Here is a 22,047-nt window from a genome sequence, read left to right as displayed (position 1 = left end):
ATGTGTGGAGGTATATGTTTAGAGCTGTCTGCACTCAGTCAATAGAATCTCATGAAAGCTTGTTCATCTCATGGGATTTACTGTGTGAGTGCGGACAGCGCTGAATACAAGCTCTCATACATAAAAAATGCACACCCCCATCAAAGTAGGAGCATCACTCCTATAATTTCATGTTCCCAGTACTCTTGATGGATTACTCCAGTGGTCAGAGGGGTTAAAAATCGCTATAACTCAAAAATGGGTGTGGGAGGCGATTGAAATGCTATTTTTCCATTTTTCCTCTTTACTATTTAATAACTATAAATACATTTACAAATACACACAATTTATAAAGATTTTTTTAATACTTTATAAAAATTATAAATTGCATATATTATACCAGCGCTTCCTAATACCAAATATAAGGTAAAATAAACCGCAAAAAAATAAATAAATACCGGTGCTTATGTGGATTTAAAATGCATAATTAGTCAGGTCACCTGACTAGGGACAGTTGCATATGTTCAAGTTCATCACCACATAGGTATGTAACATCTACCCCTATTTTTAAACATATAGTATTTTCTTGTAAATCCTTATCAATATTCTTATACCCTTTTATTCTTGATTATAGTTACCTCATTTGTAACATTTGAGGCATCATTGACAATTGAATATTTGGATTGCTGCTAATCAAGGGAACACTTCTTTTTTAAGTCCTGTATTTATTAACCCCTTAAGGACATAGCGTTTTTCTGTTTTTGCACTTTCGTTTTTTCCTTTTAAAAATCATAATCCTTTTAATTTTGCACCTAAAAATCCATGGCTTATTTTTTGCGCCACCAATTCTACTTTGTAATGGCAAAATGGAAAAAAAATCATTGTGCGACAAAATGGAAGAAAAAACGTCATTTTGTAAATTTTGGGGATTATGTTTCTACGCAGTACATTTTTCATTAAAAATGACACCTTATCTTTATTCTGTAGGTCCATACGATTAAAATGATACCCTATTTATATAGGATTGATTTTTTATTACTTCAGAAAAATCATAACTACATGCAGGAAAATGTATACGTTTAAAATTGTCCTTTTCTGACCCCTATAACTTTTTTTTATTGTTCCATGTATGGGGCAGTATGAGGCTCATCTGAAGTTTTTATTAGTACCATTTTTGTTTTGATCGGACTTTTCGATTGCTTTTTATTCATTTTTTTAAGTAATAAAAAGTGACCAAAAATGGCGTACGTGCAAACAAATTCCAAAGTCCAAAAAAACTTATTTTTTTTGGACTTTGGAATTTGTTTGCATGTATGCCATTGACCGTGCAGTTTAATAAATGATATGTTTTTATAGTTCATACATTTACGCATGCGGCTATACCACATATGTTTATTTTTATTTACACAGTTTTCTTTTTATGGGAAAAGGGGGGTGATTCAAACTTTTATTAGGGAAGGGGTGAAATGATCTTTATTAACTTTTTTTGTTCACTTTTTTTTGCAGTTTTATAGCTCCCAGAGGGAGCTATAACACTGCACACACTGATCTTTTACACAGATCACTGCAAAGCCATAGCTTTGCATTGATCAGTGTTATTGGCGGTTAATTGCTCAAGCCTGGATTTCAGGCTTGCAGCAATCAATCACCGTTCGGACGCGCAGGAGGCAGGTAAGGCACCCTCCTGCTGCGTCCTAGCTGATCGTGACATCGCGGTTTTATCGCGATGTCCCGATCAGCCCGACTGAGCTTCCGGGATGCTTTTACTTTCACTTTTAGACTTTGATCGCCACGTCTAAAGAATTAATACCGGACATCTGCCAGAACAGCGTAGTCCGGCATTAGCCACGGGTCCTGGCTCCTGATAGCAGCCAGGACCATGTGGGTATGATGCGAGCTCAGCTCCTGAGCTCGCTTCATAACCCTCCCGTACTGCAGCGCCGTGTAAACCCGGCGTTCTGCGGCAAGGGGTTAATAAATTATAAATTTTTAATCTATATAAGCGCCGGTATTTATTTATTTAAAAATTATAACTTTTTGTAAGAAAATTAGTATGCTTAAAATTGTCCTATTCTGACCTCTCTAACACTTTTTCTGTATGAGGGCTCATTTTCTGCCCTGTGTTCTTTAGTTTGTTTTATCAGTACCATTTTGTTTTGAGGGGATTTTTTGATTGCTTTCATTCCTTTTTTTTTGGTATGTGACCAAAAATATGCAATTCTGGATTTTGTTTTTTTTTTACATTTACTTTGTCCATTTTGTGGTTGGAATGACTCATCCATGTCATCCAAGTCCAGCTCATTCTGGGGGTGCTAATAAGCAGGTTAAAATTGTGCAAGTAACATCTGAATTATGTGAAAAGCGAGGAGGTTACTGAGGAGGAATGTGAGGACACCAATGAGTGGCGTGACATTGAGGATGAGGATACAGATGATGAGATTGAGGGTCCATCGGTATCCAAGCCGGTTCCTATGTTCTCTCAGGTTGTTAAGGGTCCTGGGGCCCCTCTTAAAAGGGGGGTACTGTAATAACTCGTCCGTGTTTGACCCAAAGGGTTAAACCTCCCTGAGTTTTGGCTTGGCCTGGTTGCTTGGCTACGCCCTAGCCAATCTGGGCTGTGAGCAGCTAACTAGGCTGAGCCTAAACCCAAAAATCTTTGGGTTTAGCTACTTAAATCCAGCTCATTCTGTTTTCAGTTGCCAGTGAAAGAACTTGTTTGTTTAACCAGCATTGTTGTTTCCTGAATTCTGTGTATTGATCTTGGCATGGTTTATGACCTTTCTTCTGTTCTTGTGAATTGGTATCTCACTAATTCCTGTTTCTGACTTGGCTAGTTTGACTCTAACTTGACTGTGTGTTTGTTTAGATTTACTTTTGTTAGTTTTGTGTGCCTCGTGTGCCTCCAACTTGTTCTCGGCTCCATCTGCATTGTATTTTATCGTTTTGACTCTGTCCGTCTCTGCACGCATGTAAGTAGGGAATGTCCTCGTGGTTGTGGACCCGTTGTTTAGGACGGGGACACCAGTAGGCAGGGACAGAGCGTATGGGCAATATTAGGGCTTCACACAATCCCTGCTCAACGTAACAGTGGTTTTATTAACATTATATTTTAATAGCTCTGACATTTCCACACACTGTGATACCAAATAAGTTTATTTTATTTTTATTTACATTATTAGGGTTGCCCATTGCCCGAGTACCTGGCATTGCTCTTTTTATTCCTACGTAATCCTTGTGGGGGAGGAAAAGCAAAGTAGGAGAAAGCTCTCGTATTTTGTCCTCACATCCCTTCCTCATATCCCGTCATTATATCCTGACCTCATATCCCGACCTCATATTCCGTCTTCATATCCCGTCCTCATATCTCATTCTCATTTCCCGTCCTCATATGCCGACCTCATATCCTGTCTTCATATCCCGACCTCATATCGCAACCTCATATCCCTTTCTCATATCTCATCCTCATATTTCTTCCTCATATCCCTTCTTGAGGTGGAACTGAGTTTTGATGAAGAGATTGTAGGTCGAAAATAGAAAGGGCGTGGCTTTGTGAGAATGAACAAGACTTGCAAGCAGGGCCGGCCTTAGGGGTGTGTGAGCTGTGCGGCCACACAGGGCGCCATAGCAACAGGGGCACCGGGTGGCCGACACTGCTTGCACCAAGTATATGTAATTTGTATTGCCCGACGTGCAGTTCCGGGCGCCGGGCAGGTAACTTCTTCAGAAATTTTGCGCTGCTTCGGGCAAGCAGCGCTAAATGTTGGTGTAATGAAGAAAACTGTGCCCTGTACAGTTTCCACACAGGGACTCAGTTTTCTGCTGTGTAGGCCTCTCCCTCTCATTACATTCCCACTACCCTCCCTCAACGGTGTCCCTATGCGAAGGGTCACATTCCGCTTCAGGGCACAGTTTTCTTCATTACACAGGGAGGTTTTACTTACCCGCCCTCCTCCGCGTCTCTGGTTGGCTGGCCGGCCCGAGTCTGATGAGGGACGTCGCACATGTGACGTCCCTCCACAGACCCGCACAGGAGGACGTCAGTGACGTCACTCATCAGGCCGCCGTCGGAGAGAAGCGCAGCGCAGGACAGGTTAGCGTGTCTATGTGTGTATGTGTGGGTGTCTGTCTGTCTGTGTGTGCATGTCTTTCTGTCTGTATGTGTGTGTGAGTCCGGGGGGGGGGGGGGCAACCTGCTACTACCTAATGTGGGGAACCTGCTTCTACCTAATGTGGGGAACCTCTTCTAACTAATGTGGGGAACCTGCTTCTACCTAATGTGGGGAACCTGCTACTACCTAATGTGAGGAACCTGCGACTACCTAATGTGGGGAACCTGCTTCTAACTAATGTGGGGAACCTGCTTCTACCTAATGTGGGGAACCTCTTTTAACTAATGTGGGGAACCTGCTTCTACCTAATGTGGGGAACCTGCTACTACCTAATGGGGGGAACCTGCGACTATCTAATGTGGGGAACCTACTTCTAACTAATGGGGGCAACCTGCTTCTACCTAATGTGGGGAACCTACTACTACCTAATGTGGGGAACCTGCTTCTACCTAATGTGGGGAACCTGCTACTACCTAATGTGGGGAACTATACTGCACCTAATGTGGGGAACTATACTGCCAACCTAATGTGGGGGAACTATACTGCACCTAATGTGGGGGAACTATACTGCACCTAACGTGGGGGAACTATACTGCACCTAATGTGAAGAACTATACTGCACCTAATGTGGGGAACTATACTGCACCTAATGTGGGGAACTATACTGCCAACCTACTGTGGGGAAACTATACTGCACCTAACGTGGGGGAACTATACTGCACCTAATGTGGAGAAGTATACTGCACCTGATGTGGAGAACTATACTGCACCTAATGTGGGGTAACTATACTGCACCTAATGTGGGGAAACTATACTGCACCTAATGTGGGGAACTATATGACACCTAATGTGGGGGAACTATACTGCACCTAATGTGAGGAACTATACTGCCAACTTAATGTGGGGGAACTATACTGCACCTAATGTGGGGGAACTATACTGCACCTAATGTGGAGAACTAGACTGCACCTAATGTGGGGGAACTATACGGCACCTAATGTGGGGGAACTAAACGGCACCTAATGTGGGGGAACTATACTGCACCTAATGTGGGTAACTATACTGCACCTAATGTGGGGGAACTATACTGCACCTAATGTGGGGCAACTATACTGCACCTACTGTGGGGAACTATACTGTACCTAATGTGGGGGGAACTATACTGCACCTAATGTGGGGGGTACTGCACCTAATGTGGAGAGCTATACTGCACCTAATGTGGGGGAACTATACTGCATCTGATTAAGGGGGGGCAGGGGACTGGTGAAGGGGTACATGGGACTGATTAAGGGGGCAGGGGACTGATTAAATATAAAAAAAAATATTTGTCACAAAGATTTTTTTCCTCTTTGTGTACGTTTATGGGGGGCGACACAAGGTTAGCTCGCACGGGGCGCCTGAACACCTAAGGCCAGCCCTGCTTGCAAGCTGGGCCAATGCACAAAATGGTAGAAAATAAAGGGTGTGTTGCTTTGTGAAATGGGGCAGGGCATGTGGAAGGGGTGTGGCTTGAAAGCAAGACTGACACACTCACCAGGAGATGCAGAGCAAAGAGGAATACTTGCATGGGACTTGAGACAAAAACCTACATCTTTTAAGTAAAGGGGTAGGTGAGGGTTACTTGAAATATATTTATTTTTATTTGCCATATAGGGGAACGTGTTTGCCCAGTTTTATCAAAATATCTTCAGCCATTTGGAAGTTATACTGGAACACAAATTTCCCATAGACTTGCATGGGACTTTAAACAAAAACCCTGACCCTCATAAATGGGGGGTGGGTTAGGGTTAATTTATCTATAAGAAAAAGATAAAAAAATATGACAGCTTACCTTTTTTATGCCACTCTTGTTCTCTGCTTCCTACATCCCAGGTGCACGGAATTTACCACAGCCGTTGTGTGAGCAATATCCAGAATTTTTTTTTTCTTTTTTTATTTCTTTTCTGTCCATCCACAGTGCTCTCTGGCAACTCCTCTGTCCATGTCAGGAACTGTCCAGAGCAGGAGAAAATCCCCATAGCAAACCTCTACTGCTCTGGGCAGTTCCTGACACGGACAGATGTGTCAGCAGAGAACTTTGTGGACAGACAGAAAAGAAGTTAAAAAAGAAGCATAAATTTGTAATGTAAATTTGTTTTCCCTTAGTCCTAACAGCAGCACAAGTGGGGTGTTCTGCCCATGTGAAGCTGGCAGGACAGTGGAAGTTTTTTATTCCACCCAAGTAATTAAGCTTTAATTACCCCCCCCCCCCCCCTATAAAAGGCCTCCTCCCACAGGCCACATTGCTTAGTAACAAGAAAAAAAAAAATAAGGACGGGATATTTGTGTGCTGCTGTTAGGACTAACCAGCAGCACAAGTGGGGACTTAGCAAGTAACAAACACAAATAGGGAGGGACTAAGGAAGAGTGGCACTTAGGATGGATTGCCCGAAGGCCAACTCTTCCGATCGTTTGGCATTAACCCTATAATGACTAATAAACTTATTATGCGTGCCACAGGAGGCAGCAGCACAGATTTGTTCCAGAAGAACAGATTTTCTTTCATCAAAAGAGGTAGAGACTGCCTGGGTGGAATGGGCAGTAACAACGACAGGTGGAGTTAACTCCTGGGCTACAAAAGCCTCCCAGATTGCCTCTTTAATCCATCTGCTCAGAGAGGGTTTAGAGGCTTTAAGACGTTTGTTCTTCCCTGAAAAGGAAACAAAAAGATGTTCAGATGTTCTAAATTCTCCAGCTCTTGAGATGTACATTTTGAGGATTCTTGAAATGCCCAAGGTATGATTTAGCAGGTTATAGCTGCTTTGCAAAGAGCTCTTTTGAGGATGTGGCTGAGCTTAATGTTGGAAAAGCTTTATCCACTTGTCTAGCTGGTGCTACAATTCCCAACAATGGGGAGCAGGTTCTGATGGGCCATAAGTTAGCAGCAATGTGGGAATAGGTTTGGCCTGCTTGAGTCCTAGTATGCTGCTATGGGGAAACTTGTCTCTAAAGTCTGTATTTCTATTGTCTCTTCAGTCTACCTGCATTTTAATGTGAACTGTATATAGTTTGTACTGGATCATAGTCGTAGCAGGCACTGATTTTAATCTGAACTTTTCATGAATTCTCAAAAGGAGCAAGGCTGATATAGCACTCCTCCCTCCTTTGTACTCTCTTCTACTCAACTAACTAGCCTTTAACTCCTGTTTCTGCCAGCTTCTACAAAGTATCCTTCTTATTCACTAGAAAATGTAGCTTAAAACAGTAATAGGAAAAAATATGAGGGGAGGGGGATTGGGACTGCATCTTTTCACTGCATCTTTTATACATAAACTTGACCTAAAACATTATTGCACCTTTACTGTATCTTGCTGCTGTTGGGTAATTATTTTAAAGGATAGATATGATTCAAAGAACACATGCCAATGTGTTCCTGAAAACAGTGCAGACAATGGCCCTGATTTACTAAGAGTGTTGGGTTTTTACTAGTGGGAAATGTTGTTTCCGACTTGCAGGATTTCACTCTATTTACTATGGGCATTCATAGGTTTATAAGGCCGGAAAATTTTCTGACAAGCCATTTCTAGATGGACTTTTCCAGATATTTATTCACTGGATTTTCTGTGAATTCAATAGTATATAGGTAATGCCCCTTTTCTGACCGAACACAACCCCTTTGTAACAGACCATGCCCCCTTTTCATCCTTGCAATGTCGGATTTTCCAGTCGCGCACTGTCGCACTGTGGCGGCAACGTGTCTATGTGCCAAAATGACTTGAAATAACCTGACAAAACTATATATATTCAAGAAGAAATAACAGCGAAATAGCTCAATGGAAAGTTGCAAGATGCGTAAAATGTTATGGTAAAAAGGAGTATCTACTAGAATGATAACAGACATATCAGTAGAGCTGGCAATTCCTCTATAAAAATACTGAATGTACTCATTTTAGTAGGTTTACTTTTCTATGTAAATTTCTTGTAGTATAGTTACACATGGTCTTTCAGAAATATACTTAAAAATAAGGCACACGTTTGCAATATTTCTTCTCATTCTTATAATTCTGATGAACTTAAATATTAATTATAATTGTAGAGTCTGAAATGCAATTTTAAGCTGAGTATTTGTAGATAACTAAATATTGAAAGTTAGATTTTTCGCAATTTTATATCAGTTATAACCAAAAGAGCTTTTATCTAGCTTCTTGCAGTACCTCAATTTGAACTCTGAGCGCCGCCACAAGACTGTAGTATTTTCTGTTGTAACTGAATGAGGGAACAAGTGCAGCCTCAGAACACAGATTTCTAGAAAATCCTACAGTAATTCTTCAAAGCACCCTGCAATTTGCTTCTCTTATCTGCTTCTTACAATTCTATTGTCTTCAAAATTTTGAAAAGAAGAAGTCATATGAATAACCATGAAAGATAACCAAAGATACAAAGGGTCACAACAGACAGGAATATGGCAAGTATTCTTCTTTTTATTTTCATTTTATTCCATTGATGTCTCAGGTCAGCTACAATACTCAATACCTGAGGAGCTGAAAATTGGAACTATTATTGGGAATGTGGCTAAAGATCTCGGATTGAATGTTAAAGAACTTTTTTTTAGAAAATTCCAGATTGTTTCTCATGTTACCAAGCAAGATTTTAGTGTAAATCTGGAAAATGGAGATATTGTTGTATCAGAGAGAATTGATCGAGAAACATTATGTGAAGCTAAGCCAAGCTGTTTTATACAACTAGAAGGTGTGATTGAAAATCCTTTACATTTTTACACAATTACTATAGAGATCCAGGATGTAAATGATAATGCTCCTACATTTTCTAAGAATGTTTTTGAAATAGGAATCAGTGAGTCTGCTATACCTGGAGCACATTTTCCAGTAGGAAATGCAGAAGATCCAGATCTGGGCGCAAATTCTATCCAAAGTTATACTCTTAGCGATAGTGAGTATTTTAGTCTAGGTGAAAAAACTATGAAGAATGGAATAAAGTATGCAGAAATTAGGGTAGAAAAATCATTAGACAGAGAAAAGCAAAGTTTTTATGAGTTAATATTAACTGCATCCGATGGTGGTAAACCTCCTAAAACTGGTACTGTAATTGTTAAGATCACTGTTCAAGATGTGAATGACAATTTTCCAACATTTTCCCAGGATACATATCATATTAGATTAAATGAGAATGCCCCTATAGGTTTTCTAGTATCCCATTTAAATGCAACTGATGAAGATGAAGGTACAAATAGCTTAATAACCTATTCTATAAGCTATATACCTAAAAATGCTAATCAGATATTCTCTATAGATTCCATAAATGGAGACATAAAAATAATAGGAAATTTAGATTATGAAGCATCAGATAGCTATGAAATGACTGTAGAAGCTAAAGATGGTGGAGGTCTTGTCACACATTGCAAAGTAGCAATACAAGTGATTGATATTAATGATAATGCTCCAGATATATCAATTACCACTTCTAAACCAACAATTCCTGAGGATTCTCCAGCTGGTTCTGTAATAGCAATAGTTAACGTCCGCGATGTGGATTCTGGAATTAATGGTGAGATTCTCTGTGAAGTCTCAGACGTAAAGGATTTTCAGCTGCTACCATCATCCAGCAACTACTATAAACTTGTAACTGCAGTAACTATGGACAGAGAAAGGAATTATGTATATAATATTACAATTCAGTGTATGGATAAAGGATCTCCTTCACTATGTACCAATAAAACCATTCAGTTGACTATTTTAGATGTGAATGACAATGCTCCAACTTTTGAGAAGCCAAACTACATTGTTTACATTATGGAAAATAACCAACCTGGGACCTCAATACACAATATTGTTGCTTCAGATCTTGATCAGGATGAAAATGGAAAAATCACATACAGCATTGTGAACAGCAACATAGATAATATTCCAGTTACATCCTATGTTTCCATCAACTCAATGACTGGAGTTCTCTATGCCCAGAGATCATTTGACTATGAACAGTTGCGGGAATTTCAGTTCCAGGTGATGGCTAAAGACAGTGGATCTCCTCCTCTAAGCAGTAATGTCACAGTGAGGATATGTATCATTGATAAGAATGATAATGCTCCTAAGATCCTCTACCCATCAGCAGACACTGAGGGATCAGCATTATTTGAGTTTATTCCTCACTCTGCCGAGAAAGGTTATCTAGTCACCAAAGTGATTGCAGTGGACGCTGACTCTGGACACAATGCCTGGCTCTCCTATCACTTACTACAGGTTCCTGATTCTTCTCTTTTAACAATCAGCCAATATAATGGTGAAATAAGAATTGGGCGAGATCTTCCAGATTTTGAAACTTCAAGGCAAAAGGTTGTGGTTTTGGTGAAGGATCATGGAATCCTATCTCTTTCATCTACCGTCACTTTGAATCTTGTTGTCGCAGAGACTTTTCAACAAGTTGTGCCAGAGATCAGGAGACAACCAACTAATTCAGACAGTAAATCCCATGTAACATTCTATCTAGTCATCTCTATAGCTCTGATTTCCTGTTTGTTTATCATAACTGTTATAATTACAATCATATATAAATGTAGGAAAGACAGTTCTCCCACTACCTATGGAGCATATAGTAGAAATGTGTATCCTCAGTTTACCCTGGGATGTCCTTCTGAGATCAGTGATACAAGTTTACCTTTCCCATTCTCATATGATGTGTGTGTGACTCTGGACTCAAAGCAGAATGAAATTGCTTATCTGAAACCAGTGCAGAACGTTCCTACAGAGAATCTCATAGACACTGAAGATTCAGTAACAGTGAATGATTCTGCAAATACGGAGTTGCCCTTCAGCAATATTAATCAGGTATAAAACTTAAACTTAAAAGTAATATTTGCAAATATAAAGAACATTTGTTTTTGTTAGTTTTTTTGTCCCAGATTAAGCAAATTTTATATTAGTAAAATAACACCCTAATGTGTTTGGATATGAAAATGCACCAGAGATGATTATTATTATTATTAATATTATTATTTAATTATTTATTTTATTGAATTTTGTTTCAAAAACATCAAAATGAAACACAAATAAGGGTAGTTTACATCCAGACAAAATCAATATCAGGCAGTCTTTAGGCAAACTGAAATCTCACATTGCAATTATAAAGCAGTTGATCGGCATTGGGACACATAGAATAACAACTCTAAGGCAATGGGGTAGGGAAAAAATAAGAAAAGGGTTTGGAACATAACCATAACAGTACATAACAGTGTGCAATGGTGGAATGAGAGAAGGAGATGAGTTCATTAATGTCTTTCAGAAGGTAGTAAATAAGAGATATGTATAATGGATTGTAGCAGTAGTGAAATGAAAGATAGAATAGTCAGATGGGGCCATCAAGTAAACTTCCTAAACATGCTCTATGGCTGCCAAGTTCTCAGAAAGGACGCTCTAGTGCACGACTCTAGTGTGAAATTTCTTTCAGATTATATATCTGGTCCACCTTGGCTATCCAGTGCTGCATATCGGGAAGCTGAGTGGAAAGCCAGTGTTTAGGTAGGAGGAGTCAGGCAGCCGCCAGGAGGTGTTGGAAGAGTACAATTGGGATACAGAGACCAAGAGAAGGGGAATGTCTGGTGAGCAAGGAACAAAAGAAGGGCATACAGAGTTGCATCTCTGGAATATGTCATTCCACCACTCTTGGGCTAGTGGGCAGGTCCACCAAATATGAAAGAAAGTTCCTTTACTTTTTAGGAATCTCCAACATAAATTAGAGTTAGCTGAGGAGTAATGAGAGGTGATATTTTGAATCCTGTACCAGCGACTGCAGAGCTTGTAACTATTTTCCTAAATTTGTAAACATCTAGAAATCTTGTGGGGAATAGTGCAGATCCTTTTGGCATCCCCTGGAGTGTGTTTTATATAAATTTTATCTTTATCTTAATTATTTTTAATATTATTATATTTTTTATCATCCTTTAGTTCCAGTAATTGAGGAATAATGTTAAAGTTAGGTTTGTGCAAAGTGTACGGATAAAATATCTCAACTTTAGGAGTGTAGTTAAAATATCTTAATGCCTCAGGGATCAAGATGGTGCTGGCTACATCTGTATAATTATTCAATTTGGGAAAGTACCACCAATGTCCATTTTATACCTGATAGAGATTTACAACATGCCTCTAAAAAAAGACTTTCAATTCTCCCCAAGCAGACCTCCTTTCACTTGCCTCACTTACCATCTAAGTCTCAAGAGCTAAATCTATTGTATAGTCTAGTTCAAAGTTCTGGCATATGCAGTGCAGTTATGCAGTTTTTGTCGTAGGTAAGTATTCACTTGCCCTTGCTAGCATCTGGCACCCTCTAGAAGGGCAACTTATCAGATTTTACCATATGTAATGTGTGGCAAGATATGCTATCATAGAATTGAGGCTAGGTCAGTTTGCTTTGGGAGGTACTTTGTTATCTTGTAATGGCCATTTGATTACATTGTTTGTTGCTATAAAGTACCTGTCATACTAAATGTCATTAAATCACATTACTGATTTTTGCTATGTACAGCAGATGCTTAATACAGAGCTATTAGCAAACTATGTTTCTATATTCTATATAGTTAGCAACACTTAAATAATTAAAAATAGTCACTTTTAAGTCCTGCCATAGGATAAAACTGAAACCAACAAAAAGTTCCTGTGGGCCACTAACTTTTATTCAGGGTTTACATGACCCTGCCTCTTTTGTTGTCTAGTCTGCAGGATTGTCCTGCCAAAATTCAGACTGTTGGCAAATATGCATACTGTACCTTCTTATACAGTACCTCTTATTTTACCATAGTTTTTTCTTCAATGAATGTACATATGGCATCTTCTAACACAAGCTGCCTTTACACAAAAAATGGCAAACTAGGTACACATAGTGCCTAAAGGTCCATTACATGCATTAGATGCTGTCATGCAAGGTAATGGGCACCTCTCAGCTGTATTTGCTGCTAAGAGCTGCAGGGATATATTATGCTTTTTAAAATGTCCAAAAATTATCTCTTTTTGGAGGCAGATGCATGTTGGTGTATATATGCACACAAAAAAATCTCCTTTTTTGGAAATTGCAACAAGTTTTGTGTCTGGAAAGTGGAGAAACAACCGATTTTGCACCCACGGAACAGATGCAAAGATTTTTTTAGCCGCTTTTATACAATCATTGTATATGTTTTTTCCTACTACTATCTGTGTTGTTCACTGCTTAGTGTCCCTCACAGAGATGTTCACCTAACACCTGATATCTTTAAAATGGCTGCTGAAGCTATGTGCATAGGTATTTAATTAATTTTGTCATCACCCTTGTAGAGAGAGTTGTTTAAAAGATATTACGGGATTCCCTGAGATCATGAGATTTTTCCTCCTTCTTCTTTCTGCCATATGGCTGATTTCATTTGAGCAGGTTTTGACAAACTGAACCACTCAACATTTCATTTCTAGCCAAATCAAACTTTTAGCAAAGGTCTGACTGAACTTGGGTTCTAAGGGTTCAATTTGCTCATCTCTAATCATAACATTAAAAATGTACTGTAAACTGTCATATGCACGTACATGTATTTAGTGCTGTGTGAGTCTGGTGTAAAATGGTCTGGCAGAGGAGTGGATCACACAAGACTGTACTGTGTGTGCTGCAAGTACTACAATTCAATCATAATGTGCATTGATAATGTATATTGCATATTAATGGGTCATCCAAGTAGCTCTGTGTGCAACATAGGCAGAGATATACATACTGATTTCTGTTTTATATTTATTTATTAGCAATTCTACTAATTATATGTGCATATAAATGGTTAAGGGTCAAGGAGTTGGTTTGGCCCAAGTGAGAACTTATCTTCAAAGAATCCTTGTTTGTGACAGCCCATATTATTGTACTCCTTATCCTTTCCCAAACACGAATTTGCAGATTCACTATGTTGTAGTAATCTGATGTAATTGTCCTAAGTTAGAAGAAGGGCTTCTAAAATCTGATTGGTTATCATGTATGACGTGAGCCAATTATGTAGAGCTTTGGAACCAGTATAGTATGATATCCTCTTAATGTAGAACTTTATGTATACCTGTATAATTTTGATCAGCAAGAAAATGTGAAGTTTTATGCAGTTATTTACAAATAAATATTTATATTTACAGATGAATGAAAAAGTTGGGAAGTTTTCCTGTTTACTAAATTTAAAATCCAAACGACAAGCTAAGCACTTGGTTTGTTTCAGTTCAGTTTCTATAAGTATTAAATTGTGCAAATTTACATAAATCTTACCTATAATAACAAATAAGTGAAAAGGATTGAATTCAAAATGTGAAAAGGATTGAAATCAAATGGCTTAGCTGGTCACTTGCAGTACCTCAGTTTGAACTCTGAGTGCCGCCATAAGACTGTAGTATTTTGTATTGTAGCTGAATAAGGGACCTAATGCAGCCTCATAGCACCGTTCTCTAGATTATCCTGCATTCATTCTTCAGTTCATCACAAGATTTGCTTTAGCATTATCTGCCTCTCAAGAATGCTTTGAAATTTTTGAACTATATTTTATTGTTATTTTACTCTTCTGAAAAGAAAACTGATATTAAATGTGTAGCTAAGAATGCAGCAACACAAAGAACTCAGATGCTCAAGATGGACAATAATATGGCAAGTATTACTTTGTCTTGTTTTCTTTGGATTCAGGGATATCTCAGGACAATTACAATACTCAACACCTGAAGAACTAAAAAAGGGATCTGTAGTTGGGAATGTGGCGAAAGATCTTGGATTTAATGTGAGGGAACTTGCATTTAGGAAATTCCAGATTGTGTCTCATGATACAAAGCAATATTTCAATATCAATTTTGAAAATGGGGATTTAATTGTATCGGATAGAATTGATAGAGAAACATTATGTGAAGCTAAACTGAGCTGCTTTATAAACCTAGAAGCTGTGATTGAAAACCCTTTGACATTTTACACCATCACTATAGAAATCCAGGATGTGAATGATAATGCTCCTACATTTTCAAAGAAATATTTTGAAATAGGAATCAGTGAGTCTTCTCTACCTGGAGTATATTTTCCTTTAGGAAATGCACAAGATCCAGATCTAGGCACCAATTCAGTAGAAAGTTATACTCTTAGTAGTAATGAATACTTTAGACTTGGTGAAAAAAACACTAAGGATGGACTCAGGATTCCAGAAATCATACTAGAAAAATCACTAGACAGAGAAAAACAAAGTTACTATGAGCTGATTTTAACAGCATCTGATGCGGGTAAACCTCCCAAAACTGGCATTGCCATAGTAAAGATCACTGTTCAAGATGTAAATGACAACTTTCCAGCCTTTACTCAAGACATAAATCACTTTAAAATACCTGAGAATGCACCTGTTGGTTTTCTAGTGGTCCAGTTAAGTGCAACTGATGATGATGAAGGTGAAAATGGTTTAGTGTTTTATTCATTCAGTCATATCCCCAAAAATGCGAATGGAATATTTTCTATAGATTCCATAAAAGGTGACATCAAGATAATGGGAACTTTAGACTATGAAGTATCAGACAGCTATGAAATGACTGTAGAAGCTAAAGATGGTGGAGGTCTTATCACACATTGTAAGGTGTCAATACAAGTGATTGATGTGAATGATAATGCTCCAGATATTACAGTTACCACTCTTGCAACAACAATTCCAGAAGATTCTCCACCTGGTACTGTCATAGCAATAATTAATGTCCGGGATTTGGATTCTGGGACAAATGGGGAAATTCTTTGTCAGATCTCAGACATGAAGGATTTTCAGCTGTTGCCATCATCCAGCAACTACTATAAACTTGTAACTGCAGTTAGCATGGACAGAGAAAGAAATTCTGTATATAATGTTACAGTTCAGTGTATGGATAAAGGATCTCCTCCATTGTCTACCAATAGAACCCTCCAGTTGACTATTTCAGATGTGAATGACAATGCACCAGTTTTTGAGAAAATGAACTACATTGTCTACATTATGGAAAATAATCAACCTGGGACCTCAATACATAATATTCTTGCTTCAGATCTTGATGAGGATGAAAATGGGAAAATAATATACAACATCGTGAACAGCAACATAGATAATATTCCAGTCACATCTTATGTTTCTATGAACTCAATGACTGGAGTTCTCTATGCCCAGAGATCATTTGACTATGAACAGTTGCGGGAATTTCAGTTCCAGGTGATGGCTAAAGACAGTGGATCTCCTCCTCTAAGCAGTAATGTCACAGTGAGGATATGTATCATTGATAAGAATGATAATGCTCCTAAGATCCTCTACCCATCAGCAGACACTGAGGGATCAGCATTATTTGAGTTTATTCCTCATTCTGCTGAGAAAGGTTATCTAGTCACCAAAGTGATAGCAGTGGACGCTGACTCTGGACACAATGCCTGGCTCTCCTATCACTTACTACAGGTTCCTGATCCATCTTTCTTTGGAATTGGTCAACAAACTGGTGAAATAAAGATTGTGAGAGATCTTCAAGACACAGATAATTTAAGGCAAAAACTTGTGGTTCTAGTAAAGGATAATGGAGTCCCATCTCTGTCATCTACAGTCACTTTGAATCTTGTTGTCGCAGAGACTTTTCAACAAGTTGTACCAGAGATCCGAAGACAACCGACTAATTCAGAGGGTAAACCTCATGTAACATTCTATCTAGTCATCTCCATAGCTCTTATTTCTTGTTTATTCATTATAACTGTTATAATTACAGTCATCTTTAAATGCAGAAAGACTCATGCTCCAACTACCTATGGAGCATATAGTAGAAATGTGTATCCTCAGTTCACCCTGGGATGTCCTTCTGAGATCAGTGATACAAGTTTACCTTTCCCATTCTCATATGATGTATGTGTGACTCTGGACTCAAAGCAGAATGAAATCGCTTATCTGAAACCAGTGCAAAACGTCCCTACAGAGAATCTCATAGACACTGGTGATTCAACAACAGCAAATGAGTCTGCAAACACTGAATTACTTCCAAACAAAGTTGAACAGGTATTTAGACGTTAACATTTATAGTAAGCCTGTAGCCAAAATTATCAAAGTGTGTTACATGTGTGTGTATATATATATATATATATATATATATATATATATTTGTGTTTTTCTATGCAGTAAAGTTCATAAGTTTATGTAAGGACTTTTATTACCTCATGTGGTTAAGGAAGATGCCTAATCCTTTTGATATATTTAGAATTCTGTAAATGCTTTAGTTGTTTTGTATGAGCTACCTGTATGAATTATCTCCAAAGTTGAGATCAGGAGAATATGGTGACCACTCCAGAACATTCTTTATATTCTTTATTTCTTTATATTCTTTATTTTATGGTTTAGATCATTATTATGTTGTGAAATTCAAGTACTTCCTATGTTCAGCTTCCTACTTGATGAATACATTCTGTTCTGTAAAGAAGTTAAATTTCTCTGCTTAAATTTTCACTTTGTTCTCATAAAAATTGCAGAGCCATTTCTGGCAAAGCTAGTGTAGTTCTCTTTATGGGCCTTGAAGTCCATCCTCACCAAAGTCAACACCCAATGACCAACATACCATTTATGGTTGGAAGTTTTGGATAATAAAGTACAATAAAGTTAGATTTTCATCTCATCACTTCAAGTGTTGAGGCTTCTTTAGGTTATGTTTGACATAATGGCCCATTTTGTGGTGTCAGTACAGAATGTTTTTTTTTTCTGGCAACCCTACCATGCAGACCATTTTTGTTGAAATGGCCACACCACTTTGTTTTAGAGAAACCTGTATTTAAGTCAAAGCTGCTTGTGTTTTTTTTTTTTTTGCTTCCTGACAAATTCTTATGTCAGTTATGTCTAAAACCATTCTTAGTTTACCTGGTTTACCTGATCAAGTAGCATGGTAGCACCAGTGGCTTGGTATGAAAAAAAATAATGCCATTTCCAGTTCTTGATCAGAGTTTCATCACATTAGCCTTTTAAACATTTTTAGATATTGTTTTATATTGTTTTCCTTATTCACTGCATAACATTAACCTCTGTACGCCCGGCGCCTGCTCCTGCAATATAGCACAGGGTCACTTTGTGACCCCGCATCATATCGGTTGGTTCCGGGACCCGTGGGTAATACCGGACATCACTGATCACGGTGATGTCCGGTATTTAAACTGCGGTGTCCCGATGTGCTGAGGACACAAGAGGAGGGACCCTACCTTCCTCCTCAGCATCTGATCCACGATTGATTGCTCCAAGCCTGAGATTCAGGATTGAGCAATCGACTGCTGATAACACTGATCAATGCAATGCTATGGCATAGCATTGATCAGTGCCTGCAATCAATGTACTGCATGTTATGGTCCCCTATGGGGGCTATAACATTGCAAAAAAAAGTGAAAAAAAGTTCATAAAGATGATTAAACACCTTCCCTAATAAAAGTTTGAATCACCCTCCATTTCCCATTTAAAAAAAAACTGTGTAAAAAAAAAAAATATAAACATATGTGGGATTAATATGTTCATAAATGTCCAAACTATAAAAATATATTGTTAATTAAACCGCACGGTCAATGGCGTACACGTAAAAAATTCTAAAGTCCAAAATAGCGTATTTTTGATCACTTTTTATACCATAAAAAATGAATAAAAAGCTATCAAAAGTCAGATCAAAACAAAATTGATACCAATAAAAACTTCAGATCACAGCGCAAAAAATGATCCCTCATCAATCCCTGTATGCTGAAAAATAAAAAAGTTATACGGGTGAGAAGAGTAAGTTTTAATTTTCATTCATGTAGGTATGATTTTTTCCAGAAGTAAGACAAAATGAAACCTGAATAAGTAGGGTATTATTTTAATCGTATGGACCTACAGAATAAAGAGAATGTGTAATTTTTACCAAAAAATGCACTGAGTAGAAACAGAAGCCCCCAAAAGTAACAAAATGGCTTTAAAAAAAAAAAATTGTTGAACAATGATTTTTTGGGGGGTTTTGCTGTAGATTTGTGGGTAAAATGACTGATGTCATTACAAAGTAGAATTGGTGGTGCAAAAGAAAAAGCCATCACATGAGTCTATAAGGCATAGCTAGGTGTAAAATTGAAAGGGTTATGATTTTTGAAAGGTGAGGAAAAAAAATGAAAGTGCAAAAACAGAAAAATCATGAGTCTTTAAGGGGTTAAACTACTTTTGTTTGTAGATTAATTAACAGTTCTGATGCCCATTGTATGCTTTAGTTAGTAGCATAGTCAGTAGAGCCTAAGGGTGCTATAAGATAACGTGAGCAAAGATTGGCGCTTCTTTATAGAGACTATTAACCTCCCTGGTGGTATGATTAGGTCTAGAAATTTTTACCAAAAGTGGTGCAATTTTTTGCATTGAAATTTGACATCTCCCCCCGCCCATTTCACATCTCCCCCATCACATTCCCCTCCCCCACTGTCACATCCCCCCCCCCTTGTCAAATTGTTCCCCATGTCACATTCCCCCCCTCTGTCACATTCCCCCCTGTCACATTCCCCCTCCATGTCACATCCCCCCCCTTATCACATTCCCCCCTCATCCCATTCCCCCTGTCACATTCATCCCCCCTTGTCACCTTTTCCCCTTATCACATTCCCCCCGCCTTATCACATTCCCCCCCCCTCATCACATCCTCCCCCTTATCACATTCCCCCCTTATCACATTCCCCCCCCCTTATCACATTCCCCCCCTCATCACATCCCCCCCTTATCGCATTCCCCCCTTATCACATTCCCCCCTTATCAAATTTCCCCCTTATCACATCCCCTCCTCATCACATTCCCCCCTCCCCCCCTTTGTCACATTCTCCCCCCCCTTTGTCACATTCCCCCCTGTCACATTCCCGCTCCATGTCACATTCCCCCCCTTATCACATCCCCCCATTATCACATTCCCCCTCATCCCATTCCCCCTGTCACATTAATCCCCCCTTGTCACCTTTTCCCCTTATCACATTCCCCCGCCTTATCACATTCCCCCCGCCTTATCACATTCCCCCCCCTCATCACATCCTCCCCCTTATCACATTCCCCCCTTATCACATTCCCCCCCTTATCACATTCCCCCCCTCATCACATCCCCCCCCTTATCACATTCTCCCCTTATCACATCCCCCCCTTATCAAATTTTCCCCTTATCACATCCCCTCCTCATCACATTCCCCCTCCCCCTTTGTCACATTCTCCCCCCCCTTTGTCACATTCCCCCCTGTCACATTCCCGCTCCATGTCACATTCCCCCCCTTATCACATCCCCCCATTATCACATTCCCCCTCATCCCATTCCCCCTGTCACATTAATCCCCCATTGTCACCTTTTCCCCTTATCACTTTCCCCCCGCCTTATCACATTCCCCCCACCTTATCACATTCCCCCCCTTATCACATTCCCCCCTTATCACATTCCCCCCCTTATCACATCCCCCCTTATCACATTCCCCCCCTTATCACATCCCCCCTCATCACATTCAACCCCTTATCACATTCCCCCCTTATCACATCCCCCCCCTCATCACATTCCCCCCTCCCCCCTTTGTCACATTTCCCCCTGTCACATTCATCCCCCCTTGTCACCTTTTCTTATTCAGCAGTAACATACACTAGGTTTGCCGGGCAGATTTCAAACCTAGTGTATTTGCTGCAGAACAAGTCCTTTCCCCTTCAGCCAATCACTGGCTTGACACGTGACACCACAGCGGCCGGTGATTGGCTGAAAAGGGAAAGGTCCTACAAGGTGAATAATGAAGAGAGGACACCTCGGACCACATGGAGGGGAACGGCATCTGCAGGGACAAGGTGAGTAGAAGTTTTTTTGTGTTTTTCTACCAGGGTGCTTCCAGCTGTTGTGAAACTACTACTACCAGCATGCCCAGACAACCTTTGGCTGTTAGGGCATGCTGGGAGTTGTAGTTTTGCAACAGCTGGAGGCACCCTGGTAGGGAAACACCGACTTTTAGTATTTTGTCTTTACCTGCTCTGGCTGGCCCCCGCCACGGGAGCCGACCTGAGCAGATAATCGCATGTTTTCCCGGGGGCTGTATCGCTATATCGCAGAAAGCAAAAATCGCACTTCCATTGCTTTTGCGATATATCGTGCAGCCCGGCCGGCAAGTCTGCAATTCTACCCCGAGCGTGACTCGAGGTTACCGCTCTTGGCAGGGAAAATTAACCCAGAGTCACGCTTGGGATAACCGCTAAGAAGGTTAAAAGGCTCAAGTTTTATGCAGGGAGGGTCACATGAATGATGGCTGGATTGTTTGTATAGCCCTTTCCTGCAATCAACCTTCTACAGCTGATCAGGTTATTGTGACATGCTTAAAAGTAAAAAGACCTGTGTAATAAGGGACGTGCAGCCAGATTAGCTTTAAGCAGATCAAAGCGACCTGTTCAGCTGACAAACAAGAGTTTGCATGTTCGTGGACTGGTTGATGGCCCTAGCTGGGCAGAAACTTTAAACTTACTATTAAACTCAAAATGATACTATAATTATTATTAGTTTTGTATTTTCATTGGCCAGACTTGTGTACAATGTATATACAGTATGTATGCATATTGGAAAACTTAATAGTGATTATTCCTGTTGTCATTATTGTGATATAATCTCTCCCCCTCCCCCTTTTTCTTTTTGTATTTTCAACTGTCCCTGGTTATTTTTCTTTTCTGTATTTTGTTTCCCCAACTATTAAAACAATACATGATATCTTTAACGAGTAACTAAACCCAAAAGTTAAATGGCATATATTCATTTTGGGGAATCTTTTTTTGGCCATGAGAAAGCACATGGTCATTTTTGTACCATTTGTGGTACAAAATATTCCAGCCATGTTTGCATGAAAGAAAAAAAAACTCCTACTGATTCTGTTTGTCATGAGTTGGTCAACTGGCCCTGCTTTTAACTGCAAATTTATGGAGAGATCGGATGAGTGAAAACATGCATTACAAAAGCTTTGTCCAGAGGCATAACTTGAAGAT

At 39.4% G+C, this 22,047-nt stretch overlaps 1 protein-coding gene across 19 annotated transcripts in view; it reads left to right on the top strand.

Annotated features, from left to right (window-relative positions):
* Window positions 1-22,047, top strand: part of LOC130267390 (protocadherin gamma-C5-like) — a 571,493-nt gene that overhangs the window by 158,972 nt on the left and 390,474 nt on the right. The window contains exon 1 of one of the 19 annotated variants that reach the window (XM_056517118.1): window positions 8,471-10,909. The exons of 17 other annotated variants lie outside the window; for them this stretch is intronic. In XM_056517118.1, coding sequence (XP_056373093.1) covers window positions 8,486-10,909 — 2,424 coding nt within the window. In that variant the 5' untranslated portion in view covers window positions 8,471-8,485. Of the gene's footprint in view, window positions 1-8,470; window positions 10,910-14,565; window positions 17,086-22,047 lie in introns of those variants that run through there. One more of the 19 variants, XM_056517117.1, reaches the window with a different exon arrangement.

This window comes from Hyla sarda, chromosome 4 (genome assembly GCF_029499605.1).
Source record: "Hyla sarda isolate aHylSar1 chromosome 4, aHylSar1.hap1, whole genome shotgun sequence".
NCBI classification, from domain to species: domain Eukaryota; kingdom Metazoa; phylum Chordata; class Amphibia; order Anura; family Hylidae; genus Hyla; species Hyla sarda.
Note: the sequence above shows the minus strand (reverse complement) of the source record. Positions and strands in the feature narration are given on the sequence as shown.